This window comes from Phocoena phocoena, chromosome 6 (assembly GCF_963924675.1).
Source record: "Phocoena phocoena chromosome 6, mPhoPho1.1, whole genome shotgun sequence".
Taxonomy (NCBI): Eukaryota; Metazoa; Chordata; class Mammalia; order Artiodactyla; family Phocoenidae; genus Phocoena; species Phocoena phocoena.
The window spans coordinates 102,622,381-102,648,786 of record NC_089224.1 but is presented as its reverse complement, the minus strand read 5'-3'; the positions used below and the strand labels follow the sequence as shown (position 1 = coordinate 102,648,786).

The following is a 26,406-nucleotide window of genomic DNA, read 5'->3' as shown; positions in this document are numbered from 1 at the left end:
GCTGCACTAACTCACTGCCCTCAGTATGAAAACCCCCCAGGACAATGTCGCATCAAGTTAGAGCCTGTGCTACCACGGCGGCATCTGTATTTCTACCCGAAGTGCTCTTTTACAACCAGGCCCTGCAAACAAGGGCTGGGAGAAAGAAAGGTCAGGGCTAGCCGAGGCAGGCGACGGTCCCGGAGCTAACTGGGCCCTGGCCAGAGCCAGCCGGGACCCCTCAGCTCCCCCATGGGGGCTGCCCACCAGAAAAGGGAAGCAGCAGATCACCGTGACAAGCAGTAACTCACCCCTCAGAGCGCCTGCTGTGGGGAAAAGTGCAAACTCAGCCTTCTATCTGGGCCAATTCCTGGCCCGCCAACGCCCCTGGAGAGACGGGGAGACAGACTTGTGGCTCTTCCGAGTTAGCAGTGCAGCAGGCCCAGGAGGCAGGTTCCTGCGCTCCAGCCTGGCCTGTGGCAGTCCAGGTACAAGTGGCAGCAGGAAGAGCGGCAGGAGGTGGGGCGACAAAGCCCTGCTCAGGTGCCTTTGGGAGAATGCGAAGACGTCCTGGAGGCTGCCCTCCGGCCCCTCCCCTCCTGGCAGTTAATCAGCAGGCAGACCCCCAGTGCCTCCCCAAAGCACAAAGTGCTGTGTTCGGGCCTCCCAGCAGCCCGCCCCAGGCCGCCGTCAGCCACAGCCTTCGAGGGGACAACCCCAGGGGTCAGGTGCACGCAGGCTTCCTGAGCGGATGCGAGTGGGGGTATCTGGGGAACGCCCTATTCTTGGCACACCCCCAGGATCAGGCTTGACCTCCAACCTTGGGGTGACTTCTTACCTTCCCCAGGAACGCACAGAGTATTCCCAGATAGGCTGCCAGGGACCCTGCAGGCGGGATCCCGTCTCCCTCTCCTTCCCCTGGGTCCTCACCGCACCACCCGCCTGGCTCAGAGGGGACCTCTGGTGCACAACTGGTGGCTTCCACAGGGACCTGGCTTCCAGTTGCCAAGCAAGGTTCTTACATGTGCACGCGCGGGGGGCGTGTGCTGTGGCCTGTAGGCAGGACCTGGGGGGCAGCCCAGGCTGTGCCCCCCAGTATGTGTGAGATGCTGTGTGCCCACCCACAGGCTCACACATGCCCACAGAGGACGGAGATTCCCTCTGGCCCAGGAGAGGACAGTAACACAGGCCACCTTCCTGGTGCCCCCAGCTGGGAGGGGCAACTTCCGCATCATTCCCATCACAGTCATCTCCTCTGGGCTTTCAGCCTGTCCTCTGAGGTGGGTGGGCAGGATCACAGGTGACTCTACACTGAGCACCGTGATCATGAGGGACAGCACGCCCCTGGTGGAGAGCTGGTCCTCTGAGAAGCTGCCTCAAACTCTGGAATTGGGAGGAGGGGTCCCATAGGCAGCAGCCCAAGGGCCGCTAGAGGGGAAGCAAAGGGGTTAGTTTCACTGTAGAGTGGCTGGTGACTGTCCTGTCCATAGCCCAGGCCTCAGGCATGTCGCCCCGGCTGCTCTGGGGCGTCAGAGGGTGGGGGTAGGCGTGGTACAGCCTCACGCCAATCCGGGCTTGCTCTCCGAGGCCGCTCGCATACCCCACCCCAGGCTGGGAATGCGGCCCAAGCCACTCCTCGAAGGCAGGCGCAGGTGGATGGACTGTTGGCCAGGAGACCCAGCATTAGCAAGGGGCGCTTTTCCACTCACCGGCACCAAGGCACCCAGGAGGGCAGGTGGGGGAGGACCTAAGTGGGCCCTGCCACCTGGGAAGGAGTCACACGCCAGCCGTGGGAGCTGGGTGTTTTCCTTCCTGCCTTTTCGGTCTCCCTATGATCTCCAGCTCGCTTCTGTGGCCCTCTAAAATAGCCATTAATTAGAGCCTGGTAATTAACTTTCTGGTTCAAGTAATATTTTTCAAAGGAATTCCATTAAAGAGTCAATTTGCATATCCTCAGACATGGGACCTGGAAATAAGCAGGGTTACTCTGGGAGAATGCGAAAGGCCTCACCCACAGCACCCCTCAGGCCTGGCGCCCAGGCCTGCGCTCTGCAGGCACCTACAGGCACGAGGGGATTCAGAGGGTGGCTGTGCTGATGGCCCGGGGATGTGCTGAGCCCTGGGAGGCTCTCCCCAAGAAGGCAGGCGGTTTGTTCACAAAACTGGCCAGCTCGGTGGCCACACGCCCAGACAGCAACTACACACACGCACACAGATGCGCACGTGAGAGCGCAAACACAGAACACGCCACGCACACGGCAAAACAGGATGTATGTAAACACACATGCACATGCCGGTAGACACGTACACGTAAGAAAACAGACACAGTAAGAACGGTAGCCAGCACTCATTGAGCGCTTAGAATGAACCGTATGTCCATATTCGACCTACAAAAACAGCCACTTCATGTGGTCCAACCCTACATGAAGTGCCAGGCCCTGTTCCAAATGCTTTACATGCGATTATTCATCTCAGATGCACAAGGACACTTAACACATAACGCGCACACACCTTCACGAGGGCAGGTGCGTACCCGTAAGACATACAAAACCACGCACTCGTGGACGTACACATGCCTACAGACACTTGTACAAAAAAAGGCTTCTCTAGCTTTTAAAACCCCAGGCTGGGGCTGATCACATTCTCACTAGCTAATTTCCACCGTTCCTAAAAATATTGCCCAGCTCAGATCTCTGGAAGATACACGAGGGAGCTGCAGATCTAAAAGGAGGGCGATAAAAATGAGAAAGCAAAAATAAATTGGTTCTTCTCCAAGTCTGGGTCATGTTCTGTGGCTTTCCCCTCCCTCTGGAGATGAGGCTCAGAATCACGTGCTCGTTAGTGGGGCTCCAGTCAGCCCTGCCCCAAAGGTGCCCATGGGGATCCAAGTACAATGCTGCAGCTGGGTCGGGACGTGGTCATGAGGCCTGGCTTCTGTAAGGGTCCCACCACCACGCCTTTGACCGTGTGCCTCAGTTTCCCTGAATCTAACAGTCCCTTCACCACCTACCTATTCTGCATGGTGAAAGACCTTTCAAGGTGCTGTGTAAATGCCAGGCCTCCTTATGATAATTATCGGATTAAGAATTAAATCTGATTCCCTTATGGAGAGAAGAGCAGGGGAGGGGGGAGTTGGGAAGCATTCCTTGCAGGTAATTAATGAATTCCCGGCCATACCGCTTGGAAGACAGAGACCCATTTAACAAAGATCCACCTACATGAGGCCTCTCAGAGCTGAGGAAGGCCAAACAGGGCAACTAAGACTCCTGCAAGGGACTTGTCAGAACGTTCAGAAGGCAAAGGACACGAACAGACAAGACTCAAAAGCAGCAGCACTACTGGCCCTTAAACTCAGGAAAACAGTGTTCAATCACTAACAAGCAAGAAATGCAAACAACAAAGAAATGCCATTTTTCTGCCTATACAAATGACGAAGGTTGTGTTAACGATGACACCCAAAGTTTTTAAAGGTCTAAGGAAACAGGTGAGCACCCTCAAAAATCATTGGGGGAGTGTAAATTACTACAGGCTCTCGATGGGAGGCATTTTTATCAAAAACCTGAAACTGTTCATATTCTCCGACCTAGTAATTCTAAGACTTTACCTCATGAAATCAATCACAGATGTAGATAAACGATGCATACTCAAGGATTAAATACCAGCACCATTTTTAATAAAGAAAAACTAGACATAACCTAAATGCCTAAATTACTAAAAACAAGTAAGGCCTGAACATCAGATGGAACAGTGAACTTTACAAGTCAATTTTTAAAACACATATAGTAGAGGTTTGCTTTCCCAAGTGTGGACAAGACCAGGGTCATTCCACTTGGCTACTTCTTGTGTTCAAAGTAGTAATGATCCTCTGTGCAGCCCCTTTCACCTGACGAGGGACAGCAACATCGAGTATTCTCTCTCGAACTCAAAATAACACCACATGATTGTGTGTTATCATTCCCACACTGCAGATGAGAAAACTGGGGCTTACCAAGTGAGGGGCCTGTTCGCCACCAATATTAACTACCACTTACTGAAAAGCCTAAAACACACCTGTCTAACCGCTCTCGCGTGTTATAACTTATTTAATAAAATTTTAGAAACATTTAAGAAACGTGTAAGACCCAGTGTGAGTTGCTAAGGAAAGAGTACTGAACAGGACAGACATTTTCTATTAAACACATGCTGAATATATTAATATCATTTCCAACGACACTATTATCATCAGACCCATTTTGCCAATGTGCAAACTGAGGCTCAGAAAGGTTAAGTGACTTGCCCCAGGAATGCCTGGCTTCAAATCCAAAGATCACATACTTCCCATTATTCGCAGAGACTAAGAGGCCCAATCATCTCAACATCACCCAAGGGAAGGCAGAGAAGGACCAGGCTCTCCCTGTCTACAGCAGGGGAGGGAGAGAGCGGAGAAAACCCAGGCCTGGGTGCCCAGCCCTGCCTGCACCTACTGTCAACAGAAACAGATTCTGTCTTCCATTTTTTCCTGTTCCTCATCAAGCTTCCTCTCCTCCCACCAAGGAATGCCTCACCCAAAGGGGGAGAATTGATTCCTGCCTACTCAGGGCCGGGTGAGGGTCCCTGAAAGCCCCCTCCCTCCACTTCCAAATTATCTCCCTCCCTAGTCTTACACTGCCTGGAATCCTACCATTAGTAACTTTCAGGTGTGGGAACTCCAGGCAACACACATACTCCCTGTAAGGGAAATCAATCTCTCACTCCACACATATCAGCCTTGGGTAACTGCACCTGGGTTGCCCGCCTGTGTGGAGGGCCAGAGTCACCCAGATACAGTGTCAGCGAGAAAAAAAAAATGAGGAAAGCACAGTATTGCCAGCTGACCCTCCTAGATACTCAGCAACATTAATAAATAAATGAGTGACTTGGAAATTATCTTCTGGGAAGGCAGAAGCACCACATCCGAGATCGCTCTTACCAACATTAATACCGTCTTGTAAATGAAGCAGGAACATTTCCAGTCTGCAAAACAAAAGTGCTTTTGCCAGCACACCTTTCACCTGGAAAGCCTCCGAGCGGCATTCATTTCTGTTATCCACGGGAAATGATTACCTGTCCTTGGTGCTTATTTCCAAAACCTCCAAAGGAGAAATGAGCGTTGAGGGGTCCAGTGATCTTGGAGACCGACTGGGAACCTCCCCCAGACTGTTTCCAGGGAAGTAAGTACAAAGGCTCAAACCTGTCCTGTGGCCCTCGGGGACCCCAGAGCCCAGTTGTGCCCACCAAGCCCTGTCTGGCTTGACCCCAGCCTCACAACCAGGCATCAGCCCTCTCCCCGCATCAGCTAACTTCAGCGTCTCCACACCTGGGGCAGACTCCTTTCCCAAGGAGCTGAAAGATCCCAGAACGAAGCTAACTGGATGAGAGAATCCAGAAGAGAGAATCCCGGCACACACACACAAAAATCTCCCAGATGAGAGAATCCCAGCGCAAAAAGAAAATAACGTCCCCAGCACAGAGAGCATGCAACAAAGCCACTTCAGCAGCCATAAAGCAGACAGATTCACCCAGAGTCAGAACCCAAGTGGCCGCCCCTGAGTTCCCTGTGCTCCTTCTCCCCATGAGGCAGCCACGGGGGCTCACATCTGCCACCCTAGAGGCCCCCAGCCCCCTTCCCGTGCCCATCTCCTCAGTGAGGCCGCTGTCTCTGCACTTGCCCCCTTCCCAGCGAGAGGCACGGCAGCCCAGCGGGGTCCCATGAGCCAAGCCAAAGGCAGCCGTTCTGTCTTCCCAGGCTTCAGCAGCACCACCACCCCACGGCAGAGCGGGGGGAGGCGCCTCTCCACTCACCCAGCGTTGACCGTGAGCTTGGGGGGTGGGGGTGGGGGTCGCCCGAGTTGGCTTGACTCACTCAACTCCAAACAGGGCGAATCCAGGGACTGTCCCAGAGAAACACCTGCCCAGCCATCCCACCAGCAGCCGCTAAATCTACTTGTAGGCAAAGCAGCACACCAGGAGACCCCAGTCCGAGCAAGGCCCGTTGCCGCTCCAAGGCTGGACAGGAGGGCTTCAAACCCAGTCTCTCTGCCTGTCCGTGGGAAGTCTGGGCTCCCTTCCTGGGCCAGAGAAGCCACCAAGCCAGATTTTGTTTATCGAAAATTAATAAGACAATTCCACACCACTGTCAGTGACGTTCTGCTCCAACCGCTACCATCTACCACCGCTTCTAGAAACAGACTTGTAGTCTTACTCCCTACCCCCCCCCCCCCCCCCCCGGCTCCGTGCCCCTCCGGCATGTGGCAAAGCTGACCTGAGGCCAAGCTGGGCAGGACCTGCTCCAGGTCATCTCAGCCAGGCCCTGACCTCCGGCCAGGGCTGCCAGCCGAGCGCTCGCCGGCATCTCCGTGCAGGCTTCCGGCTGGAGGGAGGTAAACACGGCATGCACGCTGTCTGCTCCCAGGAGGGCAGGCACACTCAGAGGCCGGACCGCCTGCCGTCTCTCCTGTTCCCCAGACACCCACACATGCACACAAAACTGGGTACGTACACGAGGCCCTGAATGCGAGTGCAGAGGGTCCTGACCCCCACCAAGGAAAGCGCAGAGAAGGGCATGTTCCTGGGGAAGAAAGCCAGAGGAAGGGGCCGGCGGAGGGAGGAAGGCAGCAAACCGGGTGGCCTGCCGCCCAGACAATAACAAAGATGGGAACCGAGATTTTCAAAGACGCAGTGGCTGCACCCAGCGCTGAGCTCTGGCCTGGCTAAATCTTCCTGCCAGGGCACGCCTGGTCCCCTGGGGCACCACGGCCATCAGAAAAAGGCTGAGGGTCCTGCCTCGGGCTGGGCTTGGCAGCTGGGGCAGCAAACCAGCTGCAGGCAGTGGGGAGGATGCATTAGAGAGAGCAGCTCCGGGCTGATGAAAATAAAAGGTCTAGTAATTCTCCTGGAGAGTGGAAAGAGTACTCTTCGGGAAGATACTAGGGGTCAGTTAAACAGTCACTCAACCTTGGGCAGGAGTTGGGCTATAACTTGTACTCCTCTGCCTTCTGGAACCAAGGGGGAGGGGAGAGAGATTTTCATTCTACCTGTGCCTCCCTTACAGGGAGTGCCAACTCACCAATCATACACAGGGGCACAGCCCTATGAAGGAAGGCAAATGCCAGGGGCCTGAGATGCTGGGGCTGAATGCCGAAAAGGCTCCTTGCTGCCTGCCCGTTCTTTCTTTCACCCCCACTTAGCTGAGCAGGAACACGTTCTAACTGGCACCAGAATCCACCACCATGCTGTGCCCAAGCAGAAAGGTGCTGGGGCTGGCACGGCTCAAGGAGGGGGGGACCTGGGCCCCAAGAGGCTGTGTCCGCCGGGTGTCCCTGCAAGCAGACAGGAGGGCTTGCCCTTGCGAGGTGAAGCCTGCTCCTTGCCAGTGACTCCTGGCGGGCTGAACCACCTCCTCTCTCTCCTCCTCTGCCCCACAAGCCACCTCCCCTTGGAATTTCCACACCTGCTCCTGGCTTGCCCAGGAAAAGGAAACAGGGAATAGGAGACACCCCTGGGAGTGGAGAGGTGAGGGAGGGAAGCAGCTGCCCAGGGCTGGAAAGGATGAGGCCCTTATTCCTTGGCCTCAGGCACTGCCCGCTCTGCTCACCCCAGCCCCCAGCGGAGCACGCGCCCTACTTACAGCAGATGTGCCCCCTAAGCGGCCCAGCCCCCTGTTCCTCCCCTCCAGATGTTCACCCTTTTCGTCACCGCTGGGTTTCCGCAAAACCCAGCCGAAATGCCTTTTGTATCGGACACTCAAGGGCTCCAGAGGCAGGGGGATGGATCCTGGGGTGGAGGCGCCACTTCTGTCCCCAGCTCCGGGCACTACACCGCCCGGGAAACAATGCCCACCTCGGCGAGGCGAGGCAGGACTTCTCGGCGAGGGCACTTCCCTCCCGGCCTCGCCCCGAGGCTCGGGCACCCGGTCCTCACCCCTGGGGGAGTGAGAAGGGTCCTCCCGTCGCGCCCCGCCCCCGTCCGAGATGGCCCCACAAGTTGCCGGAGGGCGGCGTGGGGTGCCCTCGCGCTTTCGGCGCGCCCCAGCCCGGCTCTCGCTTTGTCCCCGCGCCCTCCGGGGCGCATCCCGGGGCGGCGGCGCGCGGAGGCCGGGCCGGCGGCGACGGCGGGCTCACCTCTCATTGTCCGCGGCGGAGGCGGAGGCGGCGGCGGCGGCGGCGCTCCGGAACCCCGGCAGGATGTGGCGGAAGCTGTGGTTGCGGTCCAGCTTGGGCTGGCTCTTGGTGCGCTTGATGGAGCCCTTGAGGCGGCGGCTGAGGAAGCCCTGCGCGCGGGGCGACAAGAGGGGGAAGGGAGGCGGGGTTAGCGCGGCGGCGGCGGGCCCGGGACCCGCGCGGAACCCGCGCCCTGGCTCGGGCGGCCGTGCGGCCGAGGGCGGGCGCGGGCTCGGGCTGGCCCCTGCACCTCGCGGCCCGCGCCGCCCGCCAGCCGACCGAGCGCCGACGGCCCGGCCCGCGCAGCGCGGCCCAGCCCACCCCGCGCCGCCAGCCAGCCAGCCAGCCAGCCAGCCACGTCGCCCCCGCCCCCTAAGCCGCTGTTGCCATGGCGACGCCGAGCCGAGCCGCGCCGGCCGCTACCGAGGACGCCCGAGCCCCCCGGGCGCGGGGGCGGGGGAGCCCCCGGGGGCTGAGGGGGCGGGGCTGCACAGGGGCGGGGACCCTCGGGGGGCCTCCGCGGCAGCAGCCTCCTCAACTCTTACAGTAACAAGGTCACACACCGCCACCCACCTGGAGGAGTCCACGCCCCCCTCCCGGTCCTGGATTGCCAAAGCGCCTTCCTCCACCCGCGAGGTCGATGTTCTCAGCCCGGGTAGTACAGATGGGGGAAACTAAGGCTCTGCGAGCAGGCGTCCGGTCCTCTGGGGAATGACCGGCTAGCGCAGCTCCTGATAGTACCCTGGACCCCTAACCTGTGCGTCTTTCCTTTCGCAGGTGACTGTCACAGGCCCTCGGGGTGGAGCCCTTTGCCTGGAACCGTCCAGCAGGGGCAACCACCTTGAGGGCAGGGTGACCTAGTATCTAGCTCAAGGAGAGGCCGAGGGGCTGAAGGGTTTGCCGAGTACCCCCGCTGCGTGCTTCAAGATTTGGAGCCAGGTCTGAGAGAAGGCTGGATCTTCCCTAGAGAGACTGCTGCCTGCTGGCCCATTCATGACCCATGGCGGGTAGGGGTCCACTCCCGGGAGGAGTATGACAGACCTCAGCGGGGCCTCCCCATTAGGCCATTCATGCATCTATCAGACTGCGCTGGACTCTGAGACCGGAACCTAAGCTGAGTCCAGCCCCCAGAGCTCCGGGTCTAATGGAAAAGACAGGGAGGAGACAGCGTTCAGTACAGCAGGTTGAACCAGTCTACCCTGGGGTAGATTTGGGGGCTCAAGGGGCCACAGCATGGGGTGTTCTGGACTTGGTACCCTCAGGCAGTTGGAGGGAGAGGAAAACTGCAGGAAGAGTGATTCCCTGCGGGTGGAGTTGTCTGAGAGGGATTCTGGGGACTCACCCACCCCAGCCTCAATTCCAGGTGATATAAGGATAGAAGGGAATGAGATATTAACTCATTTCAGAGTTAATGTTATTCACAATCTGAACACCATATTTCATCCGTCACACAATAAAGGGTAGGCTTGGTGGCCCTCTCTGCTCTGGGGGGAGAGTTGGACCTTTGCTGTAGTCCACACCCTTACTGGATCTGTCCATCTCTATGGCCCTGGCACCCAAGACTGATGAGAGCAAATGTTGGTTGTACCCATCATCTCATGTCACCCACACAAACAGAAATGACAGAAAAACATCCCTTTCTGCAAATGAAGAAACCTTGCTCAGAGAGGTGAAATGACTCACCCAAGGTCACACAGCTCTCAGACCTGCCTAATGTCAGAGCTTTTCCCATAGGACCCCCCTCTTCTGCCCACCCTCTTCGAGCTTTCCCTTTTCCCACCTTTCTGCCCCTACTGTTTCCTCCCCCTCAATCTCTCCCACCCATAGAAGGCTTATCCCTGTGGCCACCTGTCAGAATTCTGCACATCCTTCAAGGCCCTTCTTCAGGCCTTCCCAGGCAGTGGAATCCAAATGCCTCTCACCTCTACAGCTTGGTATTACTCTAATCAGTTGCAGTTTAACAATTATCTATTAGAGGTTAGGGACTACAGGAGGGACCTTCTTCCAGAGTGGTGACCCACAGACAGGACGAGGCCTAATGCAGAGGGACCACAAAAGGTGGTGGGCCAGGGGGACAGCAGGCTCTCTGGGAGACACAGCATGAAGGCAGGGACCTGCACCCCTGAATAAGCTCTGGGCTCTCCCAACCTTGGCCTCTTGGCAGGTGTTGGGGGAGGAGGGATGCGCCTGGCTAACTTGGATGGGTTCTTCTCTCGCAGGTGTGGTTGTCAAGCAAGTTCCCCCAATGAACTTGTACTTTTTATTGGTTTTTATTTTCTACACTGATTAAAATTTCACAATTTTTTACACTCTTGTGGTACAAAGAACCACAAAGCATGTTTCACAATTTACGGAGCTCATTATGTAGCAATATGGACAGCTTTATCCTATTCCTGAGTTTAAAAAAAAAGTTTTCTTCCTTCTAAGAGGTTGAGTGGGACAGTATCACTTCGTCTTCCCCACCCCCACCATCAAGGCTACACTTAATGCTCCTCTGGTAAGCATTACCTGTAAGCATCCTTGAAGCCTACTCTGAATGTACCTCCCCAAACTGACCATGACCTTGGGGACTCAAACTCTCTATAATATCATTCATTCACCATTTGTCAAGAGCCTACCATGTGCTAGGCATAGTGACCAAGACTGACATGAACACTATGAAGTGAGCAGTGTACAGAATAACAAAAGGACAGGGAGCTTACCTGTCCCCCACCTCACCACACATATCCACCATGGAGGACCTTATGTCCCCCAGAGGACCCAGCTCAGGGCTCTACATATGGCAGGCTTAACAAACGCTCATTATCCCAGAAAGCCACGGCTGGAAGGGGACTCAGATCCAAAAGACTGTATTACAAGGGTGAATAATGCCCAGAGAGGGGAAGGTCTTTCCCAAGGTCACACGGCAAGGTTAATCAAAGACCCCGGACTCCAGTTCCCTGCCCTGCTTAGCCTCATAGCTTGCTTACTGACCTCCTTCTTGGGGTAAAGGGACAAGGGTGGCTCCTCGCCCAGCCCTGGATGAAGGGAGACGAGCCTCTTCTCCTGTCCCTTCATGGGCAGGTCCCAGGACATGATTTCTGGAGGCAGCTGCAGCCCTGAACTCAGGAAGAGGGAATGACTGGCCTTCAAGTCAGAAAGTCTTGTTCTAGACCCTAGTCGACCTTTAGTGAGGGGCAGTGGGCAAACCACGTCCCTTCTTTCAGTAAAACAGGGTTCTCGATGCTCACTGCCGTGGACCCCCACTGACAGCCCAGTGGCTGAGAGCTGGGAGCCAGAGGCAAACAAATGGGGCTCAAATCCAACTCCATAGACCCCTGGCGGTGAGATGGTAGGCAAGGTCCCCCACCTCTCTGTGAACTGGGTGGGGGCTGCAGTGAGGATTAAGTAGGACAGACAAAGCCTTGGATCCCCTCCCCTTCCACACCCCCAGGGCCTGACTTTATCCACCTTCTCCAGGAGGCCCTGACTACACACTCCAGCCCGGCTGATCACACCCCTCAGGCCAGCTGAAGTCCTCTCACACTGCTTATGTTCAAATCTTAGTTCAGATAAACTGTGGGAAAATTACTGGACCTCTCTGAGCCTCAGTGTCCCTATCTGTAAAATGGGTTGAGGACGATACCTTCTCTATAGGGTTGTGGGAAGGATTAAATGAGGTAAGCCATCCCCAGTAAAACGGTAAATACTAAGCAACTAAACACAGTAGTTGCCTGCTTTATTATTATTATTACCGAGGTTGGCTCCGATACAGCCACCAATTTTTGCCCCAAGGAGGTATGTGACCACCACAGGTGGGAGTCTGTCTGGGCTCTCGGAGGAGCTTGAAAGCAACGTGGCAGTGGGGACAGGGCTGGTGTCATGCCTAGCGAATGAATGAATGTGCTTGCAAAAATTATCCTGGAGCCACAGAATATCACTCGGTTTGGTAGTTTTGAACTCTTAAACAAGCACTTCTCTTCTAAAGCAACCTCACAGAGGCTCCGGAGGTTCAAAGTGCTTGGGCGGGTGGAGCCGCACAGGTGGAGGCCTCTGCTTTCATTCACTGGCGCAGGGTCTGATGGCTAAAGCTCAGCAAGGCGCCTGCACAGTCCGCGGGGACCAAGCCTGCCCCCTCCCCAGATGGCGTGCTGTGTCTCTGCTAACACAGCCCCATTCCCCTGCGCTTCTCAGGCAGCTGTGCCACTGTGCTTAGGTCAACTAAGGCCCCAGGGACTTTTGCACGAGGCGGCTGCCTGGTGTCACCACCCCCAGCCCTTTGGTGACAGGGTGTGGACAGCCCTTGTAGCCTCTGCCCACGTCCGTGACAGCTCACTGCCCATGCAGATGTCCTCCCTCCCAGCTAATCCATGTCAATGGTCCAAGCCCCTTGGGCTTCCATCCATGTCAATGACCAAAGTGCAAGAAAAGTCCCGAGCGGAGGACAGAGGCCCATGGGGTCTCTGGCTTGCAGGACCCGAGTGGTCGGCTGCTCCCCCAACCCTATTCTCTGCCCCCACGCTGACCCCGGCCTCAGTGCTACTTCTCCAGGAAGTGCTGGGAAGCTTTCTCAAAGGCCTTTCAGAATTCCAGACTCGTGATTTCTCCATTCACCATTTCAATCCATTCCATGTGATGGAGATGCTGATAAATTACCAATTTCCAGGCTCCTGCTCTGCCAGGTCGCTCTGCCCGGGGCACTCACGGAACACACCCGGAGCCCGAGCAGAGGGGATGCCTAGGAGGACCCGATGCCTCTTCTCAGGAATCCTCGTGAGGACATGTGCTTCAGAAGGATGGTTGGGGTTTTCAAGTGGGGAGACAGAGGCTCAGAGAATGTAAGCTACTTGCTGAGAGTGGCAGAGCTGTTAGGTAGTAGAGCTGGGACTGTAACCAGGAGAGTTCTAGCCCCTGAGGAGGCAGGGCAGGGATCCTCTTACACATGCACACATGCCACACACACACACACACACACACACACACACACACACACGTGTCAAAGGCCAGAACGAAGTGACTGTTCAGCCCCTCCTCCCCATGCCCCAGGTACCATGCTGGGCCTGGGGGAGAGAAGAAAGAAGGGAAGGTGGGCTTCTCCCTGAGTATAGGGCTGTCACCTGGGGCTCACAGGTGAGGACCTGGCAGTTCAGGGAGGGGAGACTTGCCCAGTCCCATCCTCACATATGCATCACTCCCCATCCAGGAGGCAGCATTTGGGGGGCCATGGGTTTGTATTCCAGCAACACCACTTGGGCACCTGGGAGTCACGTGTCACCACTGGTCTCACCTGAGTGAGACCACCTTCTCACCTGAGTGTAAAGCACTCAGCACCAAGCATGGCACATAGTAGGTGCTCTACCAGCCCCAACTCCATCATCTGTTTGGTTCTGCACCCTCAGTTCTGCTTTCATCACCTTCTCCCTTTTAACAAACCAACTCTGGGTCACTGCAGACGGGTGGGTGGGCCTGACCTGCGACAGTGCTCAGGGTGAAGGTAGAACCCCATGGCCCTCCCTCGGCCCCGGACCAGCTTCTCCTTTGTGGCCGTTTCTAAGGCCTGCACCCAAACAGATATCCTTCGAAGAAGGAGGCTCTTTTAACAGGCATGTCTCTCAATTTCTTTCTGAGGCTCTGTGCAAATGCCAAAAGCACACCTAAATAAACAGGAAAGGGAGGGGAAGATCCCAACCAGATATCACCGCCTCTCTCAGCCCCAGGAGAGGAGATCTGCCGGGCTCAGAGGCTGGCAGGAAGACCTGACACCTTGGCAGGCTGGTAGGGACACCTCACTCTACCCTGGCAGAGGCTCCAGGAAGGGGCTGGGGGTGGTGAGGAGTCCTATGTTATTATAAGATAGCAGCGTGAGAGCTGGGAGTGCCCAGAGCCGGCAGCCAGGCCAATGCCCACATGATACAGATAAGGCACCCGAGGCCCAGAGGGCAGGGGGACTTCCCCAGAGTCACTGAGCAGGGCAGTGGCAGACCCATGGCAGAACCTAGGTCCCCTTTCTCCTTGCCCGGTGCTCTTTGCAATGCCAGAATGCTTCCAGAACCTCCCAGGCTCCCCATGTTTCCTCTTTCCAGGCCTCAGTCTTCCCATCTGTACTCTGAGGGCCTGGGTTGGGTGATCACCAAGCTCCTTTCCAGTGCTGGTATTTGATGATTCTCTAAAGCTAGAGCAGCTGCCTTTCACAGCTGGGCTCTCCCACGTATGGCACTAACAGTACCAGCAATTTCTGTGGCTTTGCTCGAGTCCTTCAGATGCACAACTCCTCCTGCCCTCTTCCCCTATCCTGGGGCTCTACCCTCAGCAAGCTGCCAGGCCTCCCTGGCCTCCTCCCCTGGGAGCTACGCACCACCAAAGCGGGTCCCAGTTGGGAAATAACTCAGTAATGGTGGAATGTCAGACACTGTGACAGGTGAAAGGTGGGAGGAATTTTAAGCCAGGATCAAGTTGGTGCCTTCCCAGTGGCCACCTACTCACAGGCCACCCTAAGTGCACGGAACCCTCACTAAGCCCATGACGGCGCTCCTTTGAACATAAGACCTCCACACTCCACCTTACCCGGAGAAGGTAGCCGGACTCCTCAGATCACACAAAGAGAACCAATTCACTGGCCGTGAGGACCGAGAGGGGGCTGGAGCCTGACACTCAAGGATCACTCTTGCATTAAAATATTGCCCGGATAGCTACACCCACACATATTCACATGGAGAAGTACCCAGGGAGAGAAACACACCCAGGTTCAAGGACATGGATGGTGCACATGTGGGGGAGGGACATGGCCACAAAGAAATGCATGTATAAACGTAACAGGTCTCCCTAGCACCACCAGATACACACACCTAAACACACAGGTGCACACTGACCAGCGCACACACAAATACACACATACACAACCATGAAACCCACAGATAAACATACAAATACACTGAGACAGGCTCACAAATTTACACATATATTCAACGGTCATCAGGTACTCACAGAGTTACGCTGACACCCAGGCCAGACACACCGGCCCACACGCACTCACGTTCACAGCCACGGCAGGAAGGGAGAGTGGCCGGGTAAGCTCAAAGAACCACAAGCCCACATATTGGGCCGCGGGGGAGAAAACGGCTCCATGTTGCTGCCACCACAATTTCACCTGCTCTGCAGGCAGGGCCTCACTTTGTGCCAATCTCTGAGGACGACATACTTGCTTCTCTCACACCCTGAAAACTGTCTTCACAGCTCCCTAAATGTGTGGTTTCTGGGTGCCTTGAGGCCTGGCAGGTTGCTCTGCAGGGCCTCACCCCTACCCAGAACTGGAGACGCCTGCCCCAAACATCTCTCCTTCTGCCCATCACCACACCTGAAACATCACCATTTGACACACCTCTTTATGTCCTAGGATTACCTTGACGTCTAGGAATCCCTGGGTAAAATGCAAATACCTTTCCTCCCCCTCCCCCAAGAGGCATGGTAGTAGAGAGTTCCACCACTTAATGACTGTGGGCCTTAGGCCATTGCCCTAACTGTCCGAGCCTGTTTCCTCTTCTATAGAACGGGGACTATAGTAGCTACCTCACGAGTCAGTGAGATCATGCATGGAAAGAACTTAGCCTATTTCCCGGCACACAGTAAAAATATTAGCTACTGTCATCATCACCGTCATCGTCATTGTTTTTATTGTTCAGACTTTGCTCAGTCACCAGGGGACGGCCCGGCCATTAGCCAGGAGGAAACAGAAGGCAGCAGCTTACAGAAGCAACTTCTAGGACCCAAAGTTCCTGTGATGGAGAAGGGGGCTGGTCAATGGCTCACGCAGGGCGTGTTTCCTGAGCCTCGCCATGTGCTGAGCCCCAAGAAGCGCTAGCTCTCTGCCTTCAGGGGTCCCATGGTCCAGCTGGAGAGGCGGCCCCGCCTCGCTGCTTTGGCTGTCCCCAACCCTGTCACCCTTCCCTGTTCGTTCTCCGAGAGCATCCAGAGGGACACTTGGAAAACCAGATGAGACCCTGCCGTGGACCAGCTCCACCCCTGGGCTCCTGGGATGAAGGCCTAGCTCCTTGGTGAGGCCTAAGGCCCCTCATGATCTCCCTCCTGGGCTCCAGCCCCAGTGGCTTCAGCGGCACTTTTGGAACTGCCAGCTCCTTCTGCCACAGGGCTTTGGCCCAGGCTACTGCCACTGCCTAGAACAGAGTCCCCCTTTGCCCAGCAGGCCCTGCACACCCTTCAGTCTCTCTTCAGTCTTCTCCTCAGGGGCCTCCCAGATGCCCTCGGATTGGGCCATATCTCCCTGCAGACCTATCACAGTTGTAGTTGTACATGCATTTGTTTCATGCCTTCCTCCCCTACAGGACTGTGGGGGCCATTGCGGCCTGGGTCTCCAGTGCTGGACACCTGGCAGGCATTCCGTAAATACTTCCTAAATGAATAAACAAATGAAAAAGAAAAAGGAGAAAGGCAGAGAATGTGCTCTGGGAGGCCTTTTAAGGGATTCCACTTGGGGTCAATCTGGGTGGACTTGCTGGAGGAGGCAGCTTTTGAAGGCATAATAGAAACACTGAAGGTGAGGCAGCAGGTGGGCTTGCTGAGATCATGTGGGGCAGGGCAGCCGTACAGGGATATTCCAGGCAGAATCACAGCACAGGCAAAAATTGAAGAGGTAGGACAGCAGCGGGTCTGGCTGACCTGGAGGGCCCCGGAGTGATCACAGGTCCCACCAACCTCCAAGTTACACACCCGAGCCCAGGCTCATGACACGGGACATACAACGCCCTCCCCAAAGCAGAGGACACCCAGGTCAAGGGGGCCCATTAGAAACCCTGAGAGTCTAGAGGAGGGAGGAGGGGTCACGCAGTTGGGAAGCAGGTGGGGGCGTGAAGGTGGGAGGGGGAAATAAGGACAACAGAGAGACCCTCCTGGTACCTGCCAGTGCCCAGGACTGTGTGGCATCAGTTAACAGAAATCAGACACTCATTCCTAAGGTCTGGAGCAGGGATGTGATAACCCAGAGCAGACAGGGAGTGACTCACTCCCATAAATCCTCTGGCTGGCCAACGCTTGCCTTAGCCTCCTCGTAAGCCCACCCCAGAGGTCAGGATGGGCACACACACTTCATCAGCTCTTTAAGCCCTCAGCCAGTCCTGACCTCGGGGCAGGGAGTCCAGCACGAGGGCCACATGGCTGGGGGAAAACCAACTCCATCAGGGAGCCACACCCCTGCAGCAGGCTCTCTACTGTCTCCTTCTGCCTCCCTCCAGGCCCTGTCACTGAGGCCCCAGCACCAGGCCAGTCTTCCCAGGGTGACTCACTGCTTATCTCCCATTAGAACAACCCTGTCCTATGCTCTGTGCACTCTGCGTGAATGAACACTCTCACCAGAGGCTGCCTGGCAGAAGTGGCAAGAAAACCATGCGTAGACTCAAGAAATCTGGGTTCAAAACCTAGCTCTGGGGGCTTCCCTGGTGGTGCAATGGTTGGGAGTCCGCCTGCCGATGCAGGGGACACGGGTTCATGCCCCAGTCTGGGAAGATCCCGCATGCCGCGGCACGGCTGGGCCCGTGAGCCATGGCCGCATCCGGAGCCTGTGCTCCGCAACGGGAGAGGCCACAACAGTGAGAGTCCCACGTACCACAGGAAAAAAAAAAAAAAAACCTAGCTCTGCTATTAACAATAATGAGAACTATTCCAACGCGTTAATAAGAGCAAGCCAGATGTATTTATTAAGCTCTGTCTAAGCTTCAGGCACTGTATTAGAGCTTTACATGACTTACCTTGTTTAATTCTCAGAACCCAATGTGCAGATGAGAAAATGGAGGTTCAGAGACATTAAGCTACTTGCACAAGGCCACACAGCCAGGAAGTGGCAGAGCTGGGTTCAACCCAGGTGGTCTGCACCAGAGCCCAAGACCTTCCGTAATTCCGCTACTGCATTATGAGGCTGTGAGCAAGCACCTTCGCCTCTCTGTGACTCAGTTTCCCCATCCGTACAATGAGAGGATTGGTCTAGATGATCTCTAACTCCCTTTCCAGCTTGGGCATGCCGTCCTTCCCCTCCTTGGTGACCCATTTGCCGGTGACAACAAGGGGACCTTCTGGAGACAACAGCTTGCCCGAAGGAAGGGTGCTAACGGTGGGACTTCAGGCCCTGTGCTGGGCCACAGGGAGCTTCTGCTGGGTCAGACTGCACCACCCTGCCCTCCCAGGCACTTAGCTGGGCGGGGATAGCCCCAGAGCAACAAGGCGGGGAAGAGGAGCTATCCCATCTCTCCCTGGACCAGGAGCCACCAGGGAACACCAGGACCCCAGGGTGCTCCAGCCCCAGAGACCAGTGAACGCTAGCGGCAGGGAGAGGGGAGAGGTGGGCGGCAGCTCCATAAATCCACCTGAGTGAGCAGTGCTTTCAAAAGCCCTTTTCACTGCAGGATACAAAACACACCATTTGGGGAGAGGATTTTATAGGCTATTTCTCCTCCTGGGTGGATTTACCGTCTGCAAGCCAGGCTCACCTGGGCGTCCTGCCCCTGAGGGATCATGGGGTGGAGGCAAGGTCAATTTCAAGGCAAGACAGTGGTGGTCTGGGTGACTTGTGCTGACCTCCTCCCACGGGGCTGGCCACTCCGCCTCAGAGATGCAGTGGGCTCTCAAGAGGAAGGAGGCGGAAACACACCGCCTCTCCTCACCCCGCCCTCGCTCACTGGATGTATTCACTCCCTGTGTCTCTCACATACCTTCACCCCACAAGCCACTCGGGTGCCTGCGACAGGTGAGGCCCTGCCCCAGTGCCTGGGGCTCAGAGAAATCAGAAACAGTCACCTTGAGAAAGTCACCACGTCCGGTTAAGTCACATCGTCTAAGTTCTGGAGCCTGGGGAGGGGAAGTCTGCAGGAGTCTGTGGCGGAGCACAGGGGAGGGAAGGAGATCTGGAGGAACGGAAATGGGGAGGAAGTGTGTGCAGAAGGACCAGCCTATACGGATGCCGGGACAGGCCTGGGGGCCTTGATGCCAGCAGGGGAGCTGGATTCCACTCCCTGGCAGCCATCGAAGGCACTGGAGCGGGGCAGTAACAATCATGGCTCATTTTAGATGGTCTTCAAGCAATTCCATGGGAAAAGTTACTCATCCCCACGCAGGGCCTTGTGTCGGAAAGAGACACCATTGCTGCCGCCTCCAAAGAGGGCCTCCTGGCTTTGGAAACAATTCCCACCCGAAGATTCGGACATAATTATGTCTGCGATCCAACCCAAACGCCACCGGATGTGATAGAGGCGATCACTGCATTTTCATATGGGGGTGGGGTAGGAACAAAGGCCTCTGAGCCCTGCCCCTCACACCCAGTTTCCTGGGTCCCCTAGGAGAGGGGAAGGCCTACAGGGGCCACACAGGGTGGGGTGGGAAGAGGGGAGCAGGTCCCTCCCACCCAGCGTGTCTGCCCTGCACAGGCAGCTTCTGACCTGTGAGGGCCAGGCCAGCTGAAGGCAGGGGCAGAATAAGATGAGGCTGAGTGCCAGCTCTGTCCCCGATTGGCTGTGTGGCCTGGAACAACCTCCCCTCTCAGGGCCTCAGTGTTCTCATCTATAAAATGGAAAGAATAACAACACTGGCCGGCAGAGACTGAGCTGCGTGCTGTGGGCCAGGCGCCGTGAGACCTTCACTATCTAGGCTCTCGAGCTGAGTGAGCTTCAGCAAGTTCTTCACTCTCCGGCTGCCTTGGTTTTGTCACTTAAAAAAAACAAAGTGGGATTTGTGTTATCTGCCTCATGGTATCATGAGATGCTACCCAGTGAGGGCTCAGGAGAGGGCCTGACCCAGCGGACTGTGTAAAACAGGTTTTATGACTGCCCCACCCCTGCCTCCTTGTGCCCTCCTGCAGACAGCAAGGAGCTGGCAGAGCCTGGATTCGAACCCAGGTCAGCCGGACTTCATCAGAGGACAACCGTGATGGAGGGTCTATTGGTCCAGCCTGGCGACCGCGGTGCAGAGACAGTGCCAGCCTACACACTGGGCCCCTCAACCCCCTTCCTCCTGCTGGAAGGCTGCCTCAGCTCCAGATCTTGCCCCCCTCCATGTCCCTGATGAGGGTCCCCTTTCAGAGGTCCCCCAGCTCCCTGGTCAACCCAGCCTAGTCGGCTCAGCCAACAGTGCCAGGCCCAGCGGCCTACAGGTGCTCCTGATGTGAGCTGTTCCCTCTACCCGGCAGTGGGCTCTGCAGCCTGTGTAGCTGGACCCCCATGGCCCCAAGGTCGGGGTGGGAGGCACACAAACCCCTGGGATCTCCACTCTCCTCTGGGAGCTGCAGCCCAGGCAGTCACTTGCTGCCCTCTGCTGCCCCCAACTGGGCAGAAACCACCCTGCACGGACACCTCCAACCTCCATCTGTACCTGGGAACTTGGTCTCTGGTCTCTTAGGGACTCCTTCACCCCCTCTAGACCTTCTGGTATCAGAGCCCGGTGTCAGAGCCAAGCCCTAGAAGCTCTGTCAGGGGCAATGTCGTTTGGGGCAGCAGGAGGAGGGGTGCGGTAGGGAGGACCCGAGGCTCTGGGGAAAGGGTGGGGTAGGGGGAGCCCCGTCCACCAGAAAGAGGGGCAGGGCGTGAACACTGGCTGAATGCCAGGCACTGAGCCCTCACAGCCGCCCTGTGAGCGAGGGGCTCCTGTGCCCATTTACAGATGGGAAAAAGAGAGGCACAGAGTTGAGGACCTTGCCTGAGGGATCCCACAGAGGGGAGCCATGGGGCTAAGATTCAAATCCTGCCCCATCCCAGGTAGACCTATGAGAAGAGCCAGTACTGTATCCCCAGGACCCAGGGAGGTGTGAAGAGAGGAAGAAAGACCCCCAAACAGTATCCCACCTGCCAGTCACAGAGCCCAACATTCCACCGTGACTCCAACTTCCAACTGATAAAGTTCCTTTCGTGCAAGGAACCTATGACACAGGGATCAGGGAGTCAGCCACTGACACCTTAGTGGGGACTAGTTTATCCAACTCCTTGCCGCCCAACAGGCTTGAGTGCAGGGCCTTACAGGGGTGTCCTAGAGGTACCTCTGCAGGACACTGGGGGCAGAGACGGGTGGTTGAGGGTGCAGAGGCTGTCCTTGCTCCCCCCTCCATCCTCCCACCCAAGCTGCTCGAGCCAAGCTGGCACCTCCCGAAACGAGGCAGGAGGTTCCAGGTCTCCTTGAATTGGTTCCTCCCTCCACCACCGCCCTCACGGACACCTACAAAGACATTCTAAGCTCAGACGTTGAGGGCGGGGACAGGGTCCGGACAACCTGATTGAGAAAAGCAGTTCGCTTGCTCTCCATCCCTCATCCCCCACCCTGGTCCTGGTCTCTGCCCACTTAAGGAGCTCCAGACTCTCCCAGCCGGGTCAGGTATGCTGCTCTGAAGGACACACTGCACGCCAGGTCTGCTCCGGCCAGCTCTGGCCCACCCTCAGCCCCCTTTCTGGGGACTCCATACTCCCGCTAATTCAGCCTCCAATCCCGTTTGCTCTACGTGCTGCCATGGGTCTCCTGTCACTCATGCCGTTTCCCATCTCCTGGCCTTCGCAGGGGCTGTCCTGGCTGCCTGTCCTTTCCCCTTACCTGCCTGGAAATGACTTTGTCAAGGCCCAGCTAAACCCGCCGTATTTTTGCAGGTAGAACCTACGTTTTAATGCTATTTGTGTCAGTGCCCCACACAGGCCCTGAAACATAGTTGGTGCTGATTAAAAATGTACTAAGAAAGAAAAAAGGAAGGCAGAGAAGCGAGGGAGGAAAGTAAGTTAGTTCACACCCACAATAGGACTCGTAGACCAGAGTTTGACTTCCACCTCTGCCGCTCAAAGGCTGGGGGACCCCGGGCCAGCTCCTTCTCCCTGAGCCTTGCCTTCCTAATCTGTAAAACTAAGCTGATGAAACCACCTTCATGTTTATTAATGGGGCAGGCAGCCTCCCAACCCTACCAAATACCACAGCCTGCCCTCAGTCCCAGGCCTCAGACGCTGGCCTGGCCTCAACTCAGGAGGCGTCAAATAGCCCCTGGCCCCATGCTCCCACCCTGCAGACCGTGCTGGCCAGCCCTGGCCACCCTGGGCTGTCTGCGACAATGTTCCCATCTCCTACTTTCCTGCTGCGGGAAAGGGGGCCTCTCCCCACAGAAGGCAGACACAGACCAAATGGACACAGACCAAAATGATAGTAATTTGCCTTTTGGGTTTAAACAGTTTAATAACAATTAGGCTCCATGAAAGGCAGGGGAGGAGAAGGGCTGAGGGTCCGGGGCAAGCTCCCCCCACCAACCCTCTCATCTGCAGAAAAATGGCCAGACGCTGGGCCAGGAGACTCCGGCTCAGGAGGCTCGACAGAGCAAGGGATATCGGCTCACAGGCAAATTCCTGGTACTACGAGGAGGAAACTGGGGCATCCAATCTGGGGTCCAGCAGGGCACCCAATCTGAGGTCCAGCACTCCTGCCTGCCAGTCTGCCACACTGCACGATTGACATCTCTCCACCAGTCTGTGGGCCACAGACATAGATGTGTCCCATGTAAATGTGCATTTGGGATGGGCCGTAGAAGCCTGGAGTGGTACAGGGAGGCCCAGCAGGTATTCCAGGCAAACCTACCTTCTCTGGGCCTCAGTTTCCCCATCTGTGCAGTGACAGAGCAGGCTCATGTGATCTGGAACTCTGACCAGCTTTTCTGTCCACCATCCCCATGCCCAACAGGAGTCCCCATAGCCGACAAGGGCTACTAATGGGGGCAGAGAGGCAGACCAGGAGGTGGCAGTGTGCTGATAAGACATCGGGGGCCTCTGTGGGTAGTTGGACCCACACATGCCCATTCCCTTCAGTCCCCTCCTCCCAGGAAGCATGATGGGGGTGGGGAGAAGGACTCAGCTGCAGGGAAATGAGGGCAGGAGGGAGCAAGGCATAAGGAGCACAGGACAGCAATGGAGAGACATGGGCTCAATTCCAGGCCCTGCTCCGGACATGCTGTGTGACCTTGGGAAAGGACCCTGACCTCTCTGAGCCTCAGTCCCTCCTCTGGAGAAGGAAGGTTTAGACCAGTTAATTTCCAACAGCCTTTCCACAGTGGTGTTGAGGCGGTCACCCACAGTCCTGCATGTTGTGGTCATGTACCTGTTTCTGTGTATGTGAGAGAGAAAGAAAGACAGCTGAAATGTGGGGAGGGTTTGGGGAAGCCACAGGAGCAGGAAGAGGGGTGAGCAGCTGGGGAAACCTAAGGTCCACATCCCAGAGATCTCCTGCCCACTCCACTCTCACTCATCATCCCCTCTGACTCCTATGTCCTGTAGCGGAAAGTCCAAAGGCCTCACCCACTCACTTTTCTGTCTAGGCTCCTCTCCATCATGTCTTCAACTCATTCAACATCATATCTAATCACAGGGCCATTGGCTTGTTCCTATTTTGTTAGATTCCACTCTAACTGGAATACTCTTCTCCCTTTGTTCCTGACAAACTCCTACACATCCCTCAAAGCCCAGCCCCAAAGATCCTCCTCTAGGAATTTTTCCCTACCCTCGCCAGTGAGAGGTAACTGTCCCTTGTTCTGGGTTCTCACAACACCCCAGGCACACCTCCGTCACAGCTTCAGGACCACCTAGGGTGCACACAGTTGAGCATCCAGTAAAAGTGGGTGGTTGAAAGGAACTGAGACCCGCTTCTAGAAGCATCTGCAATCAACTGGTACTGAGTTTATCTGCAGCATCCACCAGCCCCCTGGGCCTTCCCCTCCCTGACACTTCTCCTTCTCCAACTCGCAAAAAATAGCCCTGAGACCTAATTTCAGCTAAACCTTCAAACACAACTCTTCACTTTCAACTTCCTGAGGAAGAATCAATTGGTTGTCAAGTTTCCCAGAGCCTCTGCCACCTCCCACACCCAGACCCTGACAGCTCTCCTCAAGGTCGATGGGAGGGGCCAGGAGCAGAGGAAGGAGGGAGCAAGCCCACACCAGGGTAGGTTGGGTCTGGGGAGGGCGGCGGGCTGAGGGGACCGGTAACAGTCACCATCTCCTTAACTCCCAAATCAGACTGTGAATTCCTCGAACATGGGGTGGCAGGTAAGAGGGGGCAGCCTGCTGCTGCTAAGTGTCCCTGGGCTTCAAGAAGAGGGATGGGTCCATGCAGAGCCCCTGGACCCAGCCTGACAGTCTGTGCAGATCCAGGCCCCCAGCTCGCTGCCTGCCTGCCTCCCCTACCTCTGACCCTCTCTCGCTTCCAGGATTCCCTGCTGGCTGCAGAGAAGACAGACAGGGGTTCGAATCTCAGCCTCCCCATCTCTTTGGAGCCCAAGAGCTGAAGGCCGGAGATGGGCGGGAGGTCCCTTTGGTCGCCTGCTCCCAGCTCCTTCCCCATCCTGCCCTCATCCAGGGCCCCCCCACAGCTTTCAGGGTACACCCACTAAGCCTGCTAGCACCCAGTGGCCCTGGGGAACTACTCCCCCACCCCCAACTCCACCTGTAGGTAGAAGGAAGTTGTGCCAGGTAGGCAAAAGGTTCCGTATCTTGTCCAGGTCACAAAGCTGGCATAAGGCTCAGTCCCAGGTCTGTGGACTTTATGGCTCATTCCCTTAAACTGCATCAAAGTGTTTAAGCGCCTACTGTATGCTCAAAACTCGAAGTCACTCCCCCCCCCCTTTTACAGAAGGGTAAACTGAGGCTCTCCCAGGGTCCCACGGTCTCCAAGAGGCAGAGGTGGGAGCAGCACTGAGCCCGATGCCCTGTGGGGTGACTGCGGTCCCAGGCTGACTCACAAAAGGGGTAAAGGCCGCATGTGAGGGTGCTAACAGCCCAGACTCAGAAGCCCTCCCAGCTGAGTGGCGACCTGGTCAAGTCTGGCCCCTCCTGGGCCTCAGTCTGCATGAAGGAGGTGGATAGAGTGAGTCCTACAGACCCCGACGGGGATTCTCCATTAAACCACACCACTGCCAAGGGGCACCGCTGTGAGAGGTGGTGACATCTCATCACCCTGGTTTGAAATGGAGGCGAAGACGACAGTTATTCAAGTACATCCTGTGACATCTCCCCTGCCTCCTCCAGGCAAAACCATGTTCCCTGCGTTCCTTCAGGGGGTACACAGAGCAGCAGTCAGCGAGCGCGTGAGGATCTGGCTTGTAGGAGCACACGGAGGCAAGTGCAAGTTCAGGCTGCAGGGGAGAGGGTGTGCTTCTGGTCCTGCACAGGGTCCGTGTCAAGCCTGTCCCTAAGGTCCAGGTCAGGCGCACATCTGACCTTCCCCCAAGCACCCGGTCCTCGCCCTCCACCCCAACCCTCCCCAGATCTTTACTGTCCTGGAGCCAAAAGAGGAAATGCAATTCAGATGATAATGGTGGATTTCATGGCGTAAGCATCTACCATGGGTCAGACCTGGGCTGGTGTGTACACACAAAGGTCCACCAAGTCCTTCCAGGAAGGGCAGTCATTGCCTGCCCTTTACTGATGAGCACAACATAGCTCAGACAGGTTGAGTGACTAACGAGGTCACACAGGTCATGCAAGAGCCGGGATTTGAACCCAGATCCCCACCTCTGAGCTCCCTAGTCCCCCCCCAGCTCTGAGCACCGGCCCAGGATAGAAATTCGACTCACGCCCCTTTCCTTAACTGCCGCACACAGAAAAGGACAAGGTGCCGAGCAAAAGGACACAAAAAATAAATGTCTGGCCATCCTAGTATCCATGCCAGGCTCTGTCACTCAAGAGCTGTGTGACACCAGGCAAATAACTTCACCTCTCTGAGCCCCAGTTCCCTCATCTGTGACTGGTAGACACTAATGGTACCTCCCTCAGGGTTGCTGTGAGAAGTGGGTAAAATGACGGCTGAACACACTTTCCATCCTGCAGACCCTAATCTCACGGGACTGTGAGTCGGGGGCCTGGTGGCTCAGAAGGCTGGCTCTGGCTCTGGCTCTGAGCCACAGGTGGTTTCCATACCAGGAAACATAGTGAAGACGACACTACAGAAAAAAAGCCAAGCCTAGCTGGCAATTAAAGAACTGCAAATTATAGCAACCTCGAGGTGTGACGGTACACCTTTTAGAGCAGCAAAAGAAAGGGAAGCGGGTAAAAAGTGATGCTGAGGGGGTTCTGGGAGGGTGTGGGGGAAGGGTCCCCCTCCTCTGGTTCCAGTCCAGCCAGAGGGGTGCCGCATGCTCCTGTGCTAGGGGTGCCACCCACTCAGGTCAGGGAGACCTGAGTCCAAATCTTGGCTCCACCATTATGAGCACTTGGAGCTCGGGTGAGGGACTTCACCTTTCTAGGCCTCAGTTTTCTCATCTGTAAAAT

At 56.2% G+C, this 26,406-nt stretch overlaps 1 protein-coding gene across 1 annotated transcript in view; it reads right to left on the bottom strand.

The window, feature by feature from the left end:
• DAB2IP (DAB2 interacting protein) overlaps positions 1-26,406 on the bottom strand; it is a 123,957-nt gene that overhangs the window by 72,054 nt on the left and 25,497 nt on the right. The window contains exon 3 of the mRNA XM_065878575.1: positions 8,118-8,266. Within this exon, the coding sequence (XP_065734647.1) occupies positions 8,118-8,266 (149 nt within the window). The remainder of the gene's footprint in view (positions 1-8,117; positions 8,267-26,406) is intronic.